General features: G+C 44.4%; 1 protein-coding gene across 2 annotated transcripts in view; it reads left to right on the forward strand.

The window, feature by feature from the left end:
- RABGAP1L (RAB GTPase activating protein 1 like) overlaps positions 1–20,820 on the forward strand; it is a 613,081-nt gene that overhangs the window by 58,868 nt on the left and 533,393 nt on the right. For both annotated transcript variants that reach the window (XM_077453243.1, XM_077453242.1), the window contains exon 2: positions 16,026–16,191. In XM_077453243.1, the coding sequence (XP_077309369.1) occupies positions 16,069–16,191 (123 nt within the window). In that variant the 5' untranslated portion in view covers positions 16,026–16,068. The remainder of the gene's footprint in view (positions 1–16,025; positions 16,192–20,820) is intronic.

Genomic DNA, 20,820 nt, shown 5'->3' on the forward strand with positions numbered 1-20,820 from the left:
TTCTAGATTCCAAGCAAATTTGTCAACCCCTGCCCTAGAATACTTTGGAGGAACCCTAAATGAGAAAGGCTGGTCTTGGAACTCTCCACATAAATACAGAGATATTATTATTATTATTATTATTATTATTATTATTATTATTATTATGTTCCATTTTTGCAGAGTAGGTTAACTTTTTTGAATATGTGCTTATTGTAACGGGAGGAAATTTCATGCCTTTCCTGAATACTTATCTTCTGGTCTCCAAGCTGTGCTGACTTTTCTGGAAACAAACTGCTGAGTTTTCACTTTGCCATCTCCTTGTTTTGCTTTCTCTCCTATCCATGCTTTGTGTTCTGCCTTGTACATTTCTAAGTAATGGTTGTGTTTATCCTAGAGGAGTCCTAAACGGATTTTCTTTTCTCTGGGCTGGAATTGGAGTCTTATGATGTTGTGCTGATAATACGGAAGTGTGTGATCACACACAGGGTTAGCCATCTGTCAATGACCATCTTGTCTGTTCTAGCGGCACACCCTTTATAGAAAGGACTGGTTAGAAATCATCTGACTTGTAATCATGTATTCATTTATGGGAAGCCAGTTCTGAGAAAGATAGATACACAAGGGCAGTTATTTATGACTTCCTTCTGAAAATGTTGTTTGCTTGGCTTTTTCTAGTAGTAGTTCTTTGCGAGATGGTGATGCAAAACCAGAATGCCGCCAGTGGTCTTGAATGAGAACACAAATTGGATGTTCTAACACAAAGAACATCGAAGCCATAGGATCAGCATGAGGGCCAGGCATTAAGATTTTCTGAAGGAGCAGCATTGCCTTGGGCCCCATTCATACTAGTGCAATTTCTCCTGTGTGCCATTGTGCTGCAATCGCATTATTCTCTATGGTCCCCGTACATATCAATGCAATGGTGCCTTGACATTTTTGAAAAGGTGCACGTTTTTTTGGTGCTACACAGTGCGTTTTTGGTCACATAGACTTCAATTGGAGCACATGAAACATGCATGTACATGAGTTTTTGATGGGGCTTTGTGCTTAAAGTGTAAGTCCACCTAGACACTAAAATTGCTGCATCTACAGACATCCATGATCTAGCAATAACCTATCTAGCTCTGTAAAGAAGAAATCGGTATACTTTTATTTTTTATTTTTTAAGCCGATCCGGCCTCCAGCGGCAGAAGCTCTGCAGAGGACATAGCCTACAAGGACTGTGAAATGAATGGGGGGTGACTTCACCCATAGACTTTCTAATGGGGCTTCCGTTGTCGGATGTGTCCTCTGCCTTCGCTTCCAGAGCGAAGCTGCGACTGACAGCTCAGTGTGGGTTTGGATCGGCTTCAAAAAAGGTATGTATATGGATTTCTTCTTTACAAGGTTAGTGTTAGAGCGTGGATGTCTGTAGATGCAGAGATTTTAGTCTTGGGGTAGACTTCTACTTTTAACAGCCAGTCTCCTCCTACAAAAATTCATGAAGCGTGAAAAACGCACCAAATACGCTCATAAAAAGCACCGAAAAACACGTGACTATGCAGCGGCACTAGTGTGAACCAGTGGCTGCTGGCGCTCCATTTTTAACTTTTTTTGGGGGGGGGGGGGGGAAATGTGCATCGCCAAACAAACCCCCTTCCCTGCCGCCGGGTCTGCACTTAACCCATCCACGGTCCCGGCAGTCTACTGATCACACTTGGCACTATAGAAGAACATGAGACTTCTTTGGCTGGAGCTCACCCTACACATGCCGCTCATAGCCTACCTTCCTCTATAATGATACAATGACATGGGCTTCCTCTTACGTGCCTAGTGCCCATACCAGGTGAGATCACTCCTTCACCATCCGGACATCACATGGTTCCTCAGCCCCTGAGGGATCCTCACCACCATCAGTAGTAGAACCCCAGCCAGCAGCGGCCCAAGCAGGGTTAATATTCTCTTGTGCACACATGGCTCCCTGGACTCCTCCATGTTCTCCTGTGTGCAATGTGGGGGAGGGAAGGACCGCCAAGCCCTAGGCATCCTGCTTGAGGGAACGCTCATCATAGCGGCTGCACTTGCTCTTTTCCATCCGGTTGGTACACAGCAAGTCTGCCTCTGTACTGCAAATGCACTGCTGGAGACTGCACGCTCATTGGCTGCCTCCAGCTTCCCGCCTCCTCCTCCACTCCTCCACTCCTCTACTAGTCTTCTCCGCTTCAACCACCGCCACACAAGTGGGTGGGATTGGGGCGCAGTGCTCTGTGCGCTGAGCCCACCCTTTCTAAAGCCAATTGGAGTCTCGGGCTCTAATAATGTGCTTTAGAAAAAAAAAAACCCATTGGAATCCATGTGTCCTGCGCATGGATTATGGGGGGGCGATGCCCCTGCCCCCCGAATGAGCAGGTCACAACTGGTGCGAACCCCAGCTGAGTGTCTCCATTTGAATGCAGGGATTATACTGTGGGTGGCTGTTCTGATTGTTAAAGTATAACTAAAGGCAAAACATTTCTCTTAGTTTTGGATAGAGTGGAGAGGGATTAGACTGCTTGTCAGTTTTTATTGCTGTCTGTGCCACCCGTTAGGAGATTAACCCTCTGTTTGTCCTGTTTATCATTATCATTGAAAGTGAACATAAAAGAAAATCACAAATTTTGGGTTGTCCCCAGAAAAGTAATAAAGGGGAAATCTTCCAATGGAGATACTAGTTCTGGTGACTCCCAAGAAATTCCCTGAGTTTGCAGGGATTTTCACTTGCTTCCTGTTTTGGCTATGAGACAGGAAGTGAAGGGAAATCTCTGAAACTATTTTTTGACAGGGTTTTATACACCTCACTTGTTATATAAAAATTTAAAAATATTTATTTTTGCCTATAGTTCTACTTTTAATTTAAGATATGTGCATTAACACACTTCTATGAAAGGCTTTGTTATGATTGGACCCCAAGTAAAGGACAGCAACACTTTGCCAACTAAAGTAAAACCTTGGTTTGAGAGCGTTTTGGAAGACAATCAAAATTTTTAAATACATTGTGACTTGATATACAAGTGATGTCTTGATATACAAGTTGCATCATGTCACAACTGAGTATAAAACAGAACAGAGGCGCCTCTAAGTGTAGCAATATGGTTACATTTAATGAATGTACAACATTTAGCAAGTCACATGGTTGATGATTAACCACTTCAGCCCCGGACAATTTTACCCCCTTCCTTACCAGAGCACTTTTTACGATTCTTCACAGCGTCGCTTTAACTGACAATTACGTGGTCGTGAAACGTTGCACCCAAACAAAATTGATGTATTTTTTTTCCCACAAATAGAGCTTTCTTTTGGTGGTATTTGATCACCTCTGCAGTTTTATTTTTTGCGCTATAAACAAAAGAGCAACAATATTGAAAAAAACACAATATTTTTTACTTTTTGCTATAATAAATATCCAATTTTTAAAAAAACAAAAACACATTTTTCCTTCAGTTTAGGCTGATACGTATTCTTCTACATATTTTTGGTAAAAAAAAATCGCAATAAGCGTATATAGATTGGTTTGCGCAAAAGTTATAGCGTCTACAAAATAGGGAATATATTTATGGCATTTTTTTTTTTTTTTACTAGTAATGGCAGCGATCTGCGAATTATTATTATTATTATTATTATTATTATTATTATTATTATTATTATTATTATTATTATTATTATTATTATATATTTTTTTTTTTTTTTTTTTCCATGACTGCGACATTGTGACGGACATATCAGACACTTTGACACATTTTTGGGACCATTTACATTTACACAGCGATCGGTTCTATAAAATTGCACTGATTACTGTGGTATATGTGACTGGCAGGTAAGGAGTTAACACCAGGGGGCGCTACAGGGGTTAATATGTTCCCTATGAAAGTGATTCTAACTGTGGGGGGAGGGGACTCACAAGGGGAGGAGACCGATCGGTGTTCCTCTGTACTGGGAACACACCATCGGTCTCCTCTCCACTGACAGGACATGGATCTGTGTGTTTACATACACAGATCCACAGTCCTGCTGTGTTCCCGGGCAATCGCGGGTGCCCGGCGGACATTGTGTGGCGCGCAAGCCCCCTAGTTGGCCGGGAATGGGAGGATGTCATATGACGCCCACACAGGATGGGAGATCCCATCACGTTTCTCTCAAGATTCTCGCAGTGTAACATCATCTTTCACGTTAAAACAAAAAAAATTGGGCTAACATTACTGTTTCATTTTTTTTTTTTTTTTTTAATTCATTGAAGTTTAGTTTTAGACTTTAAGTGGTTAAACTTCCTGCATTTAAAATTGTTAAAAACTTGGCAGACTGCCTGGATTTTCACACTGGATTCTTTACACACAGAATTTTATCCCTTTGATCTAAGAAGGAAGAGTTAGTTACAATGTTTCATGTTAAAAACTTGGCAGACTGCCTCAATGTTTTCTCAATGTTTTCTTTTGACAGCTGAGTGAGCAGATCAGTCTCTCCACTTGTTAGATGAAAGAATCCGCAAACTCTTTAATAGAGGATCGCGGGGGGGGGGGGGGGGTCGGGGCAGGGGGGGGGGTGTTGAATCGAGATCACTATTTTTTAACGGTTAATTGTGCAGCTCTACTTCCGCACCACCGATGTCATTCCTTCCGCGCTGCACTCCACAGGCGATTCAAGCCTCGCTTTCAAATTTCTCTACTGCAGGGTAGTCTTCCCGGTCACAATTGCAGACTGACAGCGGTAAGAGCCGGCGGTGCGGGGGTTGGTCTATGTGGACAGCTTTACTTTGGATGCCTGCATACTTGGATGTGCCTGTTTTAATCAGCAACCATTTGAGTTGCTAAATGTTGGCCCTTCATTAAATGTAACCATATTACTACACTTGGAGGCGCTCTCTTCTCTTTTATACTATGTATCTCTGCTGGAATTTGCTTATAATCCCCTTGTGGAGGTATCCATTTTTGGATGGATGATTTATGGTTACATAACCTATCACATTGCTATAATCTTTTTATATGGGCTATAAACTGAAGGACTTATGAATAAATGGTTGTGGAACGAATCCTCTGATTTTACATTATTTCTTATGGAGAAATGTGCTTTGATATACAAGTACTTTGGATTACAAGCATGTTTCTGGAACGAATTATGCTCGCAATTCAAGGTTTCACTGTAGTATTTAAAACACCACATTAAAAACTTCCTGTTTCCTGCTCAGCCAATTGTTCTATTCCGATCACGAAGGCTCCGGTCCTTAGTATAAATTTAGACATTAGCAGTACTGAGAGGTGTAATGCGACTCTACTGATTTAGAAGCTTCCTGTATATACCGTATAGGCTCGCTCCCTTAGTACAGGGGAGGAACATTGCAGCATCTGCACCTTGCTTATGTCTTGTGATAGTGCTTGCTCATGAAACTAAATCAGCTGTAAGTTAAGTATTAAAACTTGGTTTAGGATTTATTTTCTATTTTTTATGGTGATGACAGGGTTGCTTTAAGACACAGAGGATGTTTACAGCTTAAAATGAATATTCCTTGGCCTACAACATATTCAGGGGCCATGGAAGATGTAATGTTGTATTAGCAGTCCTCTGAGACAGGAAGCAGGAAGTTTGGCTCACACAATGCCTGGTTGTCACCAAACCAGAGAAATATTTTCTCCAACCATTAAAAATAAGTTTATATATATATTCATCAGACCAATGCTGCAGCTGCCCCCCCGACATTTCCTGCAGGAACCCCGTCGATGGCTCGGTTCTTTCCCCTCCCTGATCGGAGAGATGCTGCCTGTCGGGGGGGGGGGGGGGGGTGGGGGGTCAGTGAATATTAAAAATGAATTAACATTTTTGGTTTGTGGTGCCTAGATGCAGTGTAGTTCTGCTTTAAGGTGCCCTGCATTTTACATGAAGCCTTTTTCTGACACTTGTTGCTTACAAGTTAAAATCAGTTTGTTTTTATGCTAGAATATGACTTGGAACCTCCAAAGATTATTTATATATTTTTTAGCAGAGACCATAGAGCATAAAATGGCAGTTGTTGCAATATTTTATGTCACACTGTATTTGTGTGGTGGTCTTTCAAACGCAACTTTTTTGAAAAAAAGACACTTTGATGAATTTAAAAAAAAACAGTAATATTAGCCCTATTTTTTTGTATAATGTAAAAGCTGATGTGACACTGTGAGAATCGTGATCTTTATGCTAAGCACAAAAAATTGTGATTCTCATTTCAGCCATAATCATGCGGCTCTATCACGTAGCAAAAACTCACATTGCGTTTGGGGTGTTTTGGAGCGTTTTTATTCTTCACGTATAGGGCAGTCCATTTACTTGAATGGGACAATCACCCCACAGAAGCTCCAGAACTTTTTTTGGAGTGGAGCATGGTGCATTACCGCATTTTTTGGTGACTTTGGCGCACTTAGGAACCCCTAACATGTAATGACAACACAAGCATTTTTACAACCCTATTTTTTTTCTTTGAAAAAATACACTTTTTGACTTAAATAAATAACACAACAGTAAAATTAGGCCAGTTTTTTTATATTGTGAAAGATAATGTTATGCCGAGTAAATTGATACCCAACATGTCATGCTCCAAAATTGCGCCCGCTTGTGGAATGGTGACAAAATTTTAGCCTTAAAAATCTCCATAGGCAACAGTTACATTTTTTTATGTTTTGAGATACAAAGGAGGTCTAGTACTAGAATTATTGCTCTCTTTAAGTGCCGGTTCACACAGGGGCAACTCAGATCCAACTTCAAGTCGCCCCAAGTCACCTCAGGTCGCACAACATGTAGAAATCAATGTAAGTGAATGAGAGCCATCTTAATGCACGCTACTGAAGTCGCTCTGACTTCAGAAAAGGTTCCTGTACTACTTCAATCCGACTTGTAGGCAACTGGTACCCATTGATTTCAATGGAGGTCACCTCCAAGTCGGATCTCCGTCTATACGGAGGCGACTCTCAGAGAATTATCAGCTCTCAAAAGGAGTTCCCCCCTGAGAGCTCATTCTCTGATTGGCCACGGCAAGTCGCCTGCCCTGGGGCGACTTAAAGTAGTGTTGTAAGTCGTGTCCAAGTCGTGTCCAAGTCGTGTCCAAGTCGTGTCCAAGTCGCGTCCAAGTGTCGTGTTGCCCCTGTGTGAACCGAGCCTTATGATCGCAGTAATATCTCACATGTGTGATTTGAACACAGTTTTCATATGCGGGCGCAATTTAAAATGTGTTCATTTTTGCGCGCGAGCTCTGCGGGACAGAGAGCTTTAAATTTTTTTTTTTTTTTTTTTTATGATTATTTATTTTACTTTTTTATTTTTACTCTGTCCTTTTTTTAAAAAAAAACATTTTTTTAAGACTGGAGGGCGGAAGTGACGTTTGACGATGCTTTCGCCTCCAATGTTATGGAGCCAAGCGGGGGCCAACTTTCCCTCACTTGGCGTCCAGCCTGTGAGGGAAGAGAACTCTATCGCCTGTCGCGATCGACTGCACCGGTAAGCGGCGGAGACTACTGGAGTGCGACCCTCTCCCTTCACGTTTATCTGAAAGAGGACTGACCGCTCTTGAAGCGGATACGGGGGTTATGGCAGCTAGCTAAAAGCTGAAATTAAAGCCCAGGACCCTGCAATATCGACATCTGGTCTCCCACAGAACATGGAACTGTAATTCTATAGATCTAATTTATTATTGTAAACTGCTAAATACCCTTTTCTCATAAGCGGTATATAGCAGTCCTAGGACTTCTATCAGTGTCTGGTTAAAGCTTGTAGAAGTTTTCATTCTACTCTGACTTTCCTATGAGGCTGCATGACCCCTGACGCTCTGTCTGGACAGTGCTGGTACTGTGTTGATTACACACCTTCCCAAGGAAAATAAATATATCTCTGTAACTAAGCATGTGCAGAGTGCCCCCAAGGCTCTGTTGTATCAGGAGAATGATTGGGGACAGTGGAAGAAGAGGAAGATCAAAGAAGACTGGCTCAAACAGCCTTTTTACACAATGCAGATGATTAACCCCTTAGGTTCCACAGTGAGTATAACCAGCATGCTTTACTGCATATGCAGACTGATGTTACTGTTGTGGGTTTAGTAACACTTTAAGCTTGTTATGTTTTTTTTCTTTCTTTTATTAGGCCAGCGGGCTGAACAGAGAAAAAAAAAAAAAACAGGATCGTCCATCCACAATGAGCTGGATAGAGACCCCCCCCCCCCCCCACCTCGCTGGAAGGGACTCTACTGATCAGCCGCTGTAGCTGCTGATTCACTAAAGTCCATCCGGTGATTGGCGGCGCGTGGATCGAATTTTGGCTGGTCCCTGCTAAATCAGTTGGATTTTGATCAGTCTATGGCCAGCTTTAACTAGTGTTTACTCCTTGCAGTGCAGGGCCTTTTTCTAATTCTTGTCTTTAGCTGAAATTACACAATAGTATATTACTATGAACATGCAAATCATAACGATTTCTTATTGATCAGACGATACAGTTGAAGAGCTCCACACGTATGAGGAAATAAACGCAGCGTCGGAGTTGATGACCCTGCCTGCCCTGCCTTACACTATCACATTTTTCCGAGAGGTGGAGTCGGCCTTTTATAGGCTTCATTGTTGTCTCTGGCATTGTTCAATCACAACTGCTGTTTGAACAAGGGCTGTTTGCTCGGAAAAGTTGTGATATGAACCATATCAGCTTAAATCCCTCTGTGTTTTCAGAGTCGGATGTGATGAAATGTGAGCAAACGCAGAGAGCGTGGCAATAGTGGCGCTCAGACCGGTTCTAGATGGGAAGGAGTTGGAGTGATAAAATATAAATAATACAATGTACACCACATATATAAAAGAAAATGGAGTAATTGACAACATGTGGTTTGGAAATTTTTAGCACTTTAGCTGTAAATATACACTAGGTTGTCAAAAATATTGGGACACCTGCCTTTACATGCATATGAATTTTAATGGCATCCCAGTCTTAGTCCGTAGGGTTCAATATTGAGTTGGCCCACCCTTTGCAGCTATAACAGCTTCAACTCTTCTGGGAAGGCTGTCCACAAGGTTTAGGAGTGTGTCTATGGGAATGTTTGATCATTTTTTTAGAAATGCATTTGTAAGATCAGGCACTGTTGTTGGAGGAGAAGGCCTGGCTTGCATTCTCGGCTTTAATTCATCCCAAAGGTGTTCTATCAGGCTGAGGCCAGGATAGTCAAGTTCCTCCACCCCAAACTCGCTCATCCATGTCTTTATGGACCTTGCTTTGTGCACTTGTCCAAATCATTTGGTGGAGGGGGGATTGTGGTGTGGGGTTGTCTTTCAGGGGTTGGGTTTGGCCCCTTAGTTTCAGTGAAGGAAACTCTTATGGTGGCAGCATACCAAGACATTTGGGACAATCTCATGCTCCCCAATTTGTGGGAACAGTTTGGGGATGATCCCTTCCTGTTCCAAGATGGTTGCGCACCAGTGCACAAAGCAAGGTCTAAAAAGACATGGATTAGCGAGTTTGGGCTGAAGGACCTTGACTGGCCCACACAGTCCTGACCTCAACCTGATAGAACACCTTTTGGGATGACTTAGAGTGGAGACTGTGAGCCAGGCCTTCTCGTCCACATCAATGTCTGACCTCACAAATGCCCTTCTGGAAAATGGACAAACATTCCCATAGACATACTCCTAAACGTGTTCTAAAATATCTTGCTAAAACCCCTATTGCAGTGAATGATTTTAATTTGAATATATTCTAAAATGTTATGGGATCCAGAGGTTTGTACAGTAAATTGAGTTCTCTTGCCATCATTTTTGGGCAGGTGTACCCACTTAAATGACTGTCTTAGGGCTCATTCAGATGGGTGATGATGCCTGTCCAGGATGCTGAGCTGCTCTTTTTCTGCATCTACCTTCACCTTGGAGCTGCATGCATGCAGCCAATACAAGTAGATGCTGAGGCTGCAAGGACACAGCTGCATGTCAGCATTTGACATTTGATTTTAATTTGCAGGGACAGAAGCACAACCCGGGAAGCAGATATCTGCGTCCAGTGCTCTGCGTTCTTGTCTCTGTATGGATTTAAACCCTGGCACGTGGGGTAAGATCCGTACAGCCACTGCGTCTCTCAAGCTGTCATTGATTTTGACAGGCTGGCTGCATGGAGCAACTGTCATTCCCTAGGTATGTAAATGCACCCCCTGAACAGAGGTCTATGCACCTGCATAAATGCAGCCTTTAACTGCTTTCAAACTGATCCACAGCAAAAACGCATGTGCGTTTTTATCATGTTTTCCATTGCTATAAGCGGCAAGGTGCGTTTGTGTTTTTTTTTGTTTTTTTTACTTCGCAAACATGCTCCAAAAATGCTTCCTTCATTGATGTAAGCTGATGAGGCGGCAGTGATAGGCACCGATGGGTGGCAGTAATGGGCACTGATCAGCACTGGTTGGTTACACTGCTAGGTGGCACCACTGGTGGGCATTGATAGGTGGCATTGGTGGGCATTGGAAGGTGGCACTGGCAGGGGGTAGTGGTGGCACAGTTGAGGCAAAATTGCAGGACCGATGTCCATTGCACATAAGCCGGTGATCGGTTTTTTTTTTGTTTGTTTTGTTTTGTTTTTTCTCCTCGTGCTGTCAGCGTGAGGAGAAAAAAAAAACCTATTACCAAGCTTTTGTTTACATCATGTGATCAGCTGCCATTGACTGACAGCTGATCATGTGGTAAGGGGCTGGGATCAGAAAATCAAGTCTGTGCTGTGGCCGTCATTCAGCTATAGCGCGGATGCAAAGAGGTTAAAAAAACAAACAAAAAAGAAATAAAAAAACATATACTTGCCTCCACTGTGCAGTTCGTTTTGCACAGTGCGACCCCGAACCTCGTCTTCTGGAGTCCCCCGGCAGCGCTTTTCGGCTCCTCCTCGCATCGGCAAACCCCCTGGGAGAAGCGCTCTCCATGGGGGTTACCTTGCAGGCACGCTCCCGAGTCCAGCATTTGCATCCGCAGACACAGAATCCTGGACTCGGCCCGTGTCATTGGATTTGATGGACAGCCGCGGGAGCCGGCAACCCCTGGGAAGAGAGGTAGCGCGTCTCCGCCGTGGGCACAAAACGGGGGGGTTGATTTGGGGGGCCAAGGGGCCGGTCAGCGTCAGAAGTTTTTTCACTTTAATGCATAGGATGTAATGCATAGAATGCATTAAAGTGAAAAAACACGAGGGTTTACAACCCCTTTTTTAAGAGTTTCAATTTGTATGCAATCAGGCAGGCCCTGGCACTACATGGTATTGGTAAATCTAAACCTTTATCTGACAGCAAAAGTTGTATAGTGTGTATGGGATTTTAGGCTCTAGTGCAGAGGTAGGCAACTTTAACACTCCAGCTCTGGTGGAACTGCAAGTCCCATCATGCATCTGTCTGTGGGAATGACTGACAAGCATTCTAATCCCTCCCCACTCTATCCAAAACCATAAATAAATAAAATAAAAAAAAGTTTTGCGTTTTACTTCTACTTGAAATGTCATCTTTATATGGCATTGCAATGATATCGCAATCTAGCTGAGAATTGGGGAGCGTGTGGTGTAAGTGATTAGGCACTCCTTTATTGCATAGTGCTGTCACCTAATATGTTGCCGGGTTTAGTGGCTGCAAGTAGAGGTTTTTTTTAGTCTAATTGGACATAAAGCGATAATAAACCCAAAAGTAAGCATTTACTGTATTGCAGCTTACCAATTCTTAGATGCGGTTTCTGCATTTGTTTTCTTTCCTGGTGCTGGTGATCCTGTAAGGCAGGCCATACATGATGCAATTTTTTTTTCACTTGATTCCCCTATTAACACAGTCAATGTTGATTTCGGAATCCCCCCCCCCCCCCCCCCCCCCTCGTGGAGCTATTATGCATTGTGCTTTCTGGCAAGGGGGTGATGGAGGGTGGAGAGCCGTCCCTGCTGGTAGAATGCAGTGATTATTGCTAGCAGTTATAGCCACTGGCACTAGCCGCATGTAAAAATATGACATGCTGGTTGCACCAAAGTCAACCGATGGAACGACTTGGGCACAATCGGCCTGCCCATAGATTGATTGATTAAATCTCAGGCATTCCCTGCTGAACTGACCCAGATTCTAACCATCTATGGCTGTCTTTAGTCTGTTGTTTTTCAACAGAACAAGCTCTAAGGCAAATGTGTCAGTTAGAGTCCGTTCACACAGGGGCAACTTGGGATCCGACTTCAGGTCGCCCCTAGTCGCCTCAGGTCGGACAACATTTAAAAACCAATGTAAGTGAATGAGAGCTGTCTTAATGCACGCTACTGAAGTCGCTCCGACTTCAAAAGAAGTTCCTGTACTACTTGAATCTGACTTGTAGGCGACCGGTACCCATTGATTTCAATGGAGGTCGCCTCCAAGTCGGATTTCTGTCTATACGGAGGCGACTTTGACAGAATTATTAGCTCTGAAGGGGGAACTCCACGCCAAATTTCTGAAAAAAATTTGGCGTGGGTTCCCCCTCCGAGAGCATACCAGGACCTTAGGTCTGGTATGGATTCCAAGGGGAACCCCCTACGCCGAAAAAACGGAGTGTGGGTCCCCCCAGATCCACACCAGACCCTTATCCGAGCACGCTACCCGGCCGGCCAGGAAAGGGGGTGGGGACGAGCGGGCGCCCCCCCCTCCTGAGCCGTACCAGGCCGCGTGCCCTCAACATGGGGGGTGCCTTGGGGGAGGGGGGGCGTGCGGCCCCCCCACCCCAAAGCACCTTGTCCCCATGTCGATGAGGATAAGGGCCTCTTCCCGACAACCCTGGCCGTTGGTTGTCGGGGTCTGCGGGCGGGGGGCTTATCGGAATCCGGGAGCCCCCTTTAATAAGGGGGCCCCCGGATACCGGCCCCCCACCCTATGTGAATGAGTATGGGGTACAATGTACCCCTACCCATTCACCTGTAAAATAAAGTACAAAAAAAAAACACAACATACAAGATAAAATAATTTATTGCACAGCTCCAGGGGTCTTCCGTCTTCGGGGGTCTTCTCGCCGGACTCCTCCGCTATCTTCTTGTAGCTCTTTTGCTAGCGGAGGAGTCCGGCTTTCTTCCGCGCCGCCGGCCTCTTCTCCCGACTTCGGGGGTCTTGTCCCCCTCTTCGGTTCTTCTGCCGTGCCACCGCGCCTTCTTATAGCTCTTTTACAGGTGGTGGCCGGACTTCTGTCGCCGCCGTCACCACCGCCGCCTTCCGTTCTTCTCCTTCTTCTTCTCCTGGAGATGTTGACTCGACGAGCTCTCCGGCCGCAATGCCAGGGACGCGCTGCGCTGCCACTTATATAGGGACAATGGGGCGGTGTCACATGGGTTGATGTCACATGGGTTGATGTCACATGGTGACCCCGCCCCCTTACGATGTCATAGTCCCGGAGGATGCTGGGACTGTCACCATGTGACATCAACCCATGTGACCAACCCATGTGACATCAACCCATGTGACATCGCCCCATTGTCCCTATATAAGTGGCAGCGCAGCGCGTCCCTGGCATTGCGGCCGGAGAGCTCGTCGAGTCAACATCTCCAGGAGAAGGAGAAGAACGGAAGGCGGCGGCGTTGACGGCGGCGACAGAAGACCGGGCCACCGCCTGTAAAAGAGCTATAAGAAGGCGCGGTGGCCCGGCAGAAGAACCGAAGAGGGGGACAAGACCTCCAAAGTCGGGAGAAGAGGCCGGCGGCGCGGAAGAAAGCTAGCAAAAGAGCTACAAGAAGATAGCGGAGGAGTCCGGCGAGAAGACCCCCGAAGACGGAAGACCCCCGGAGCTGTGCAATAAATTATTTTATCTTGTGTGTTTTTTTTTTTTTTTTGTACTTTATTTTACAGGTGAATGGGTAGGGGTACATTGTACCCCATACTCATTCACATAGGGTGGGGGGCCGGTATCTGGGGGCCCCCTTATTAAAGGGGGCTCCCGGATTCCGATAAGCCCCCCGCCCGCAGACCCCGACAACCAACGGCCAGGTACGGCTCAGGAGGGGGGGGGGGGGCGCCCGCTCGTCCCCACCCCCTTTCCTGGCCGGCCGGGTAGCGTGCTCGGATAAGGGTCTGGTGTGGATCTGGGGGGACCCCCACGCCGTTTTTTCGGCGTAGGGGGTTCCCCTTGGAATCCATACCAGACCTAAGGGCCTGGTATGCTCTCTGAGGGGGAACCCACGCCAATTTTTTTTCAGAAATTTGGCGTGGAGTTCCCCCTTCGGCAAAAGTCGCCTGGCCTGGGGCGACTTGTAAGTCGTCCCAAGTCAGGTTGAAGTCATCACAAGTCGTGTTGAAGTCGTCCCAAGTCGCGCTGTGATCTAAACTCAAGTCGTGTCCAAGTTGCCTCACTCAAGTCGCCTACAAGTCGTGTTGCCCCTGTGTGAACGGACCCTTAAGCCCCATACACACTATCAGATTTTTGTCTTCAGATTTACCAAAACCATGTAGTGCAAGGGCCTGCCTGATTGCATACACATTGAAACTCCTAAGGTTTGACCTCATATTACATGGTTTTGGTAAATCTGAAGGAAAAACTCAGCAGAAAATCTGATAGTGTGTATGGGGCTTTAGTGTTCAGACAAACCATTTATCGCTGACCATTTTTTCTTTATTCATGTAAAGCCTTTATCCTGAAAGGAAAAAAACTGCTGTGTGAGCTAGAGTTTCGCTTCAATTTGTTAGTGTATCTAAATCTGCTGGTACATCTAACACTCCCTACCTCCCAGACTGACAATGCTGCCCAAATGTTCCCCCTGTGCTCCTTCATCCAGAGTGGGGGGAACTCTAATACAGGAGTTGTGTTACTGGCCAGATCATCAGGTGAAAGCAGAAGGGGGAAAAATGAAAACAAAAGCAGCCAACCACATCTAATGATTGGTATACTGCAATATCTTACTTTTTTGGTTTTGGGGTGAACACCGCTACAAGGATCACATGCAGGACTAGTGATTTGAGTGTTCCGTAATTCTAATTCAGAAAGGTGCGGCAGGAAGGTTTAACTCCATACCTGGGTAGGTGAAGTGTGACAGAGGTGTGTGAAACAGGAATACCTTTTTTTTATTTTTTTATTGTTGTGTCAGATGAAACTAGTGAAATAAAAATATATTGGTTGTGTATCTTGCTCTTTTGCTGCACTCTAGGTTCACATTTATGTGGGAATGCATGGAAATTACACGTGTTCCCGCACCTGTATGTAGCTGCACACAGAATACGGTGCTTTAAAGAAAATGCACAGGGGTTCCATTTACTCTTAAAGTAGTTGTAAACCCTTACAACACACTTTGACCTACAGGTAAGCCTAGATTAAGGCTTACCTGTAGGTCTAAGAAAGAGAGATATATTTGCTGAAAGACAGGCACCGCTGTCTACGGCGCATGGGCCGTAGACAGTGGCGCGCAGCTACACTGAGCGCGCCGCAGTTAAAGGCGATATGCCGCGAGTGGCGGCTCCCGTGCGCATGCGCGGGAGTGACGTCATCACGGCTTCGACAAATGACAGCGCCGGAGCAGCGAGACCCACCGAGAAGATGGAGGCTCCGGACTACAGGGGACAGCGTTGACTTCGCTGGCTCCTGTGTCAGGTAAGTGACACATAATGGGTTTACTTCCTCTTTAATGGCACCCATATGCACTGAAAAATTCTGTGTGGTTTCCCACATGCGTAGACGCATGGCACAAAATCAGCATGCAATTTCTATGTAGCTGTGTTTTATAAAAGGCGCCGGGGACCTCCTCCATGCAGGTAAAGCAGATGAATTCAAATGAATGGGCTGGTGTGCCCATGCAAATGCGGCAAGCACTTGGGTCTGAACCTACCCGCCTTGTGGATAGTTAATGGCCCTTATTTGGTTTTGGTATTTGTATAAAGGGACCCAGGTGGTCTGCTATTGAAGAAAGAGACCACCTCTGTACTACCCATTTATATTTCTTTGTTGAATCTGTGTGCCACAGCACAGACAGTACCCCCCTCCCCTGACTATATAGGAAACGGGGCCTATACTATGATAAAGGCTATAATGACTACGAATAAAGTCATGCCATCTGAAAATCATAAGTAACAAAGATTGTCTTGAATTTCACAGATGGTCAATCTTTGGGTCTACACTGTCAAGCAGCATAACAGCAATGGACGACAAGTCGGCTCTCCAGAATTCCAGCGTCCCATCCGATTCCGCATCGACACTAAACAGTGAAGACTTTGTATTAGTCGATGGTTCCTCAAACCTGCATGACAAGCCACAGCTCAAGGTATGACTGTCAAAAGCCTAAACGTATAATCCTAAAACCAGCCATTCATTTTAATATAGAAATGCAAAAATGGTGTGTGTGTGTGTGTGTATGTATGTATATGTATATGTATGTGTGTGTGTGTGTGTGTGTGTGTGTGTGTGTGTGTGTATATATATATATATATGTATATATATATATTCTCCTGAAAACATATTCATACCCCTTGAAATTTTTCACATTTTCTCACAGTGGCACATGATTGTGAAGTGGATGGAAAATGATAAATGTTTTTCACAATTTTTTACACATAAATATCTGAAAAGTGTGGCGTGCATTTGTATTCAGCCCCCCTGAGTCAATACTTTTGATCTAAACCATTCCATTGTAGCTCTGGCTGTATGTTTATGGTGGTAGTTCTGCTGGAAGGTGACCCTCTGCGCCAGTCTCAAGTCTTTTGCAGACTTTTTACAGGTTTTCTTCTAAGATTGCCCTGTATTTAGCTCCATCCATCTTCCCATCAACTCTGACCAGCTTCCCTGTCCCTGCTGAAGAAAATCATCCCCACAACGTGATGCTGCCACCACCATGTTTCATGGTGGGGATGGTGTGTTCAGGTTGATGTGCTTTGTTAGTTTTTCGCCACACATAGCGTTTTGCTTTTAGTCCAAAAAGTAAAATTTTTAGTCTCCTCTGACCAGAACACCTTCTTCTTCTACATGTTTGCTGTGTTTCCCGCGTTGCTTCTTGCAAACTGCAAACGCGACTTGTTATACGGGACTTTCTTTCAACAATGGCTTTCTTCTTGCCACTCTTCCATAAAGGCCAGATTTGTCGAGAGCACGGCTAATAGTTGTCCTGTGGACAGATTCTCCCCCCCTGAGCTGTGGATCTCTGCAGCTCCTCCAGAATTACCATGGGCCTCTTGGCTGCTTCTCTGATGAATGCTCTCCTTGCCCGGCCTCTCAGTTTTTTTGTCTTGGTGGGTTTGCAGTTGAGCCATACTCCTTTTTTTCCATTTTCAGGTTATGGATTGAACAGTGCTCCGTGAGATGTTCAAAGCTTGAGATTTTTTTTTATAACCTAACCCTGCTTTAAACTTCTCCACAACTTTATCCCTGACCTGTCTGGTGTGTTCCTTGGCCTTCATGATGCTGTTTGTTCACCAAGGTTCTCTAAGAAACCTCTGAGTTCTTCACAGAACAACTTTAATTATGCTGAGATAAAATTAAATACACACAGATGGAATCTAGTTACTAATTAGGTGACCTCTGAAGGCAATTGGATCCACTATATTTTAGTTAAGGGTATCAGAGTAAAGGGGGCTGAATACAAATACACGCCACACTTTTCACATATTTATTTGTAAAAAAAAATTGAAAAGGATTAATCATTTTCCTTTCACTTCCCAATTATGTGCCATTTTGTATTGGTCTATCAGATAAAATCCCCCTAAAAAAAAAAATTTGTTTACATTTGTAACATGACAAAATGTGGAAAATTAAATTTCAAGAGGTATGAATACTTTTTCAAGGCAGTGTGTGTGTGTGTGTGTGTGTGTGTGTGTGTGTGTGTGTTTATTTACCTTTATACCGTACATCATCGATCAAAACACACTTTTTTTTTTTTTTAGCGTAGTGAGAGGTTTCGAATATTGCAATTTATTGGCTGTACACAAAAATACATGGACATCCCTGTGTCTGGGCAGAATGTTAGCGGTATTAAGACACTATAAAAGCAAGTTTGTTTTAGTGCTTTCACCTAGAGCAGTAATGGCGAACCTTGGCACCCCAGATGTTTTGGAACTACATTTCCCATGATGCTCCACTACACTGCAGAGTGCCAGAGCATCATGGGAAATGTAGTTCCAAAACATCTGGGGTGCCAAGGTTCGCCATCACTGACCTAGAGGGTTGTGGGCAAATTTTAATGGGCATATGTATTTACATTACAGACAGCCCCCCGAGTTATGAACAAGCTGGGGACTGTCAGTTTAAGTCTGATTTGTTCGTAAGTTGGAACGGTACCCTTTTTAGGTGTAACTCCAGCCAGGCACTTCTGGCTGTGCAATGTGGGGTGTTCCGTGTACTTCTGGGCATGCAGTCCTGTATGTGGGGTGTTCCAGTGTGCGTGTTCCATCTTGCAGTGTTGGGATGTGTCTCGTTCTGCAAGATGGCTACTCCTGAGATTTCCAGGACCAGCGTGGCGCACAAGGTGCCAGCAGTGACGTCACGCCGCCTCTGTTCGTAAGTAGGAGCCGTCCGCAACTTGGATGTCTATAACTCTGGGACTGCCTGTACATATTTTACATTTTAAGGTACATCTAAACCCCAAAAACAAAAATTCATTATTAAGTATAACTCCTGTTTTTGGAAAATATTTTTTTTATTGTTTTCAATAACACACATAGTTTTCAAGATCTGTATACTTAGCTATTCTGAAGCCACTCTGGTCAGGTCACATGATTAGCTGTCAGCAGCAGCTTCAGTGTAGAGGAGGGACAGCTGAATATGGATGCTCCATAGTTGGGGGCTATGGGTGTTGTCACCATATAGGCATTTGCAGCCGCTGTTGGCGATTTAACCTCTACTCTGAAGACACCACTGGAGAGATCATGTGACCAGACCGGAGTGGCTTCAGAATAGGTAAGTATACAGCTCTTTTATTTACAGGGTTAGATAAAATAGGTATAGAATGTGGTAGGAGCAGGTTTATGATCAGAGAAAAAGAAAAAGCCTTTCTCCTGCTGTTGTGTCCCGCTAATGATACCAGCGTACCAACACCAGGAAAAAGAAAAGTAGCTACCTTTTGGTTCCGGCGGACACATAAGACATGTAACTTATATCAAAAATACTTTTATTTCTTTCTAAACATAAATGAATTAACCCCAATTAAATTACACCAATCGATCCTAGGTGTTTACACAACAGAAAACCCAAAATGACACAAAGATCATCCCTATTTGCACAGTTTATACGCCCTGACCTCAACAAACAAAAAAGACATATACATACATGCAACAATAAAACAGATTGAGGCGCCTCCTGTGGCCATACAAGTGACGATATACCGAGTAGGATCAAATTGTACCAATGTAATGCTTCCAATAGGAAGCCAAAAGAGAAAACCTCTCAGAAATCGGCACTTGTATGGTCACCAAAGTAGCAGTAATCACCAATGGGGGTAGTTATTATAAGATATGTAGTCCTAATTGCTCATATACTCCCCCATATAAAATGCATGGCTATTCTCTGTGGCTGATACGGGAATCATAAGAATATCACGAGTTTGCAGCTGAAAAAGTTTTGTGGAGATCTCTCTATTAGTTCAATCAGTTATTTTAGCTCTGAATTTCATTCTACTTTGTCACTTATAGCACAATATGGAAAACCGAAGCCAGACACTTGATCATACAAAGCCGTCACTTCCGCTTTTAATCTTTTACAACCAGAGACACGACTGTCAGTCAATGCTGATAATATGACGATTCGTAGCGATTAAATAATTATGTCCGACCTCAGTCATTTGTTCCTTTTGAAGTACGCTACTTTCAGCACATGTCAAACATTCTCATGGATGGTACTATGGTTGTTTAAAAGTTCCATATATTCAACAGCTCCGCAAATGCTTTGCACCAAGATGATTGTTAGATAAGCTGGTTTACCGTTCCCTAGGGATTTCGAACAGATTTGTTATATCTGTGTGTGTATGAACGTCTCAAGCGGCCGTTAGTCCATCAGGCAGACTGAATATATGCATGCGGTCCTCCACCGCCAGCAGTTTTGGTCGGCCAAAAGTTCTGTAAATGTATGTGGGATCCTTCACCACTTTTCTCACAACACCCAAGTCATACCACTTCTGTTGTGTTGAATTCACTCTGGGATCTTTTGCTTTCAGCTGTGCCAAAGCCTTTTAAGTAGATATCCACTCAGATATTCGTTCATTCAGATACTCCGCATTACAAATCCAGACTGCCAGCACTTTGATTAGTGCCCAAAGAGGGCCTACTATCCTCACAGACGTCAACGCGTTTCGCAACGTGGCATCACATAGCTTCAACTGGACGTATAAGTAGGAGTAGGTTTAGCTTTAGTCAGGATTTGCCTGAACTTCGACTTTAAGTGTAACCGGAAGTTACTAGGATACTGCATTTCTGAAAAGCTCAACAGGTATTTTCTGTTCTTGCTGAAGATGTTCTTTGACAAAAAAAAATAAAAGGCAGCCCCTATATCTAAAAATTCGTAAAGCTGCAATATGTTATGTTTTTGTTCTTGGTCTTAAAGAGGAAGTAGACCCTGATGGATTTACTTCCTCTTTCATTCCCTGCAAAGGCAAAGCATAATGGACTACTATGCATCGCATAGTAGCCCATTATGTGACACTTACCTGACACAGGAGCGAGCGAAGTCGCCGCTGTCCCCTGTAGTCCGCCGCATCCATCTTGCTGGTGGCGTCTCGCAGCTCCGCCGCTGTCATTCGGCGAAGCCGCGATGAAGTCACTCCCGCACATGCGCACGGGAGTCGACACGCGCGCAGCTCCATTCTTGGAAATGCAGCGCTCAGTGCGCCTGCGCGCCGCTGTCTACGGCGCATGCGCCGTAGACAGCGGTGCCCGTTTTCGGGCAAATATCTCCTAAACCATATAGGTTT

This window comes from Lithobates pipiens, unplaced genomic scaffold (genome assembly GCF_037356315.1).
Source record: "Lithobates pipiens isolate NorthernLeopardFrog02 unplaced genomic scaffold, aLitPip1_a1.2 Scaffold_23, whole genome shotgun sequence".
In the NCBI taxonomy this organism is placed as follows: Eukaryota; Metazoa; Chordata; class Amphibia; order Anura; family Ranidae; genus Lithobates; species Lithobates pipiens.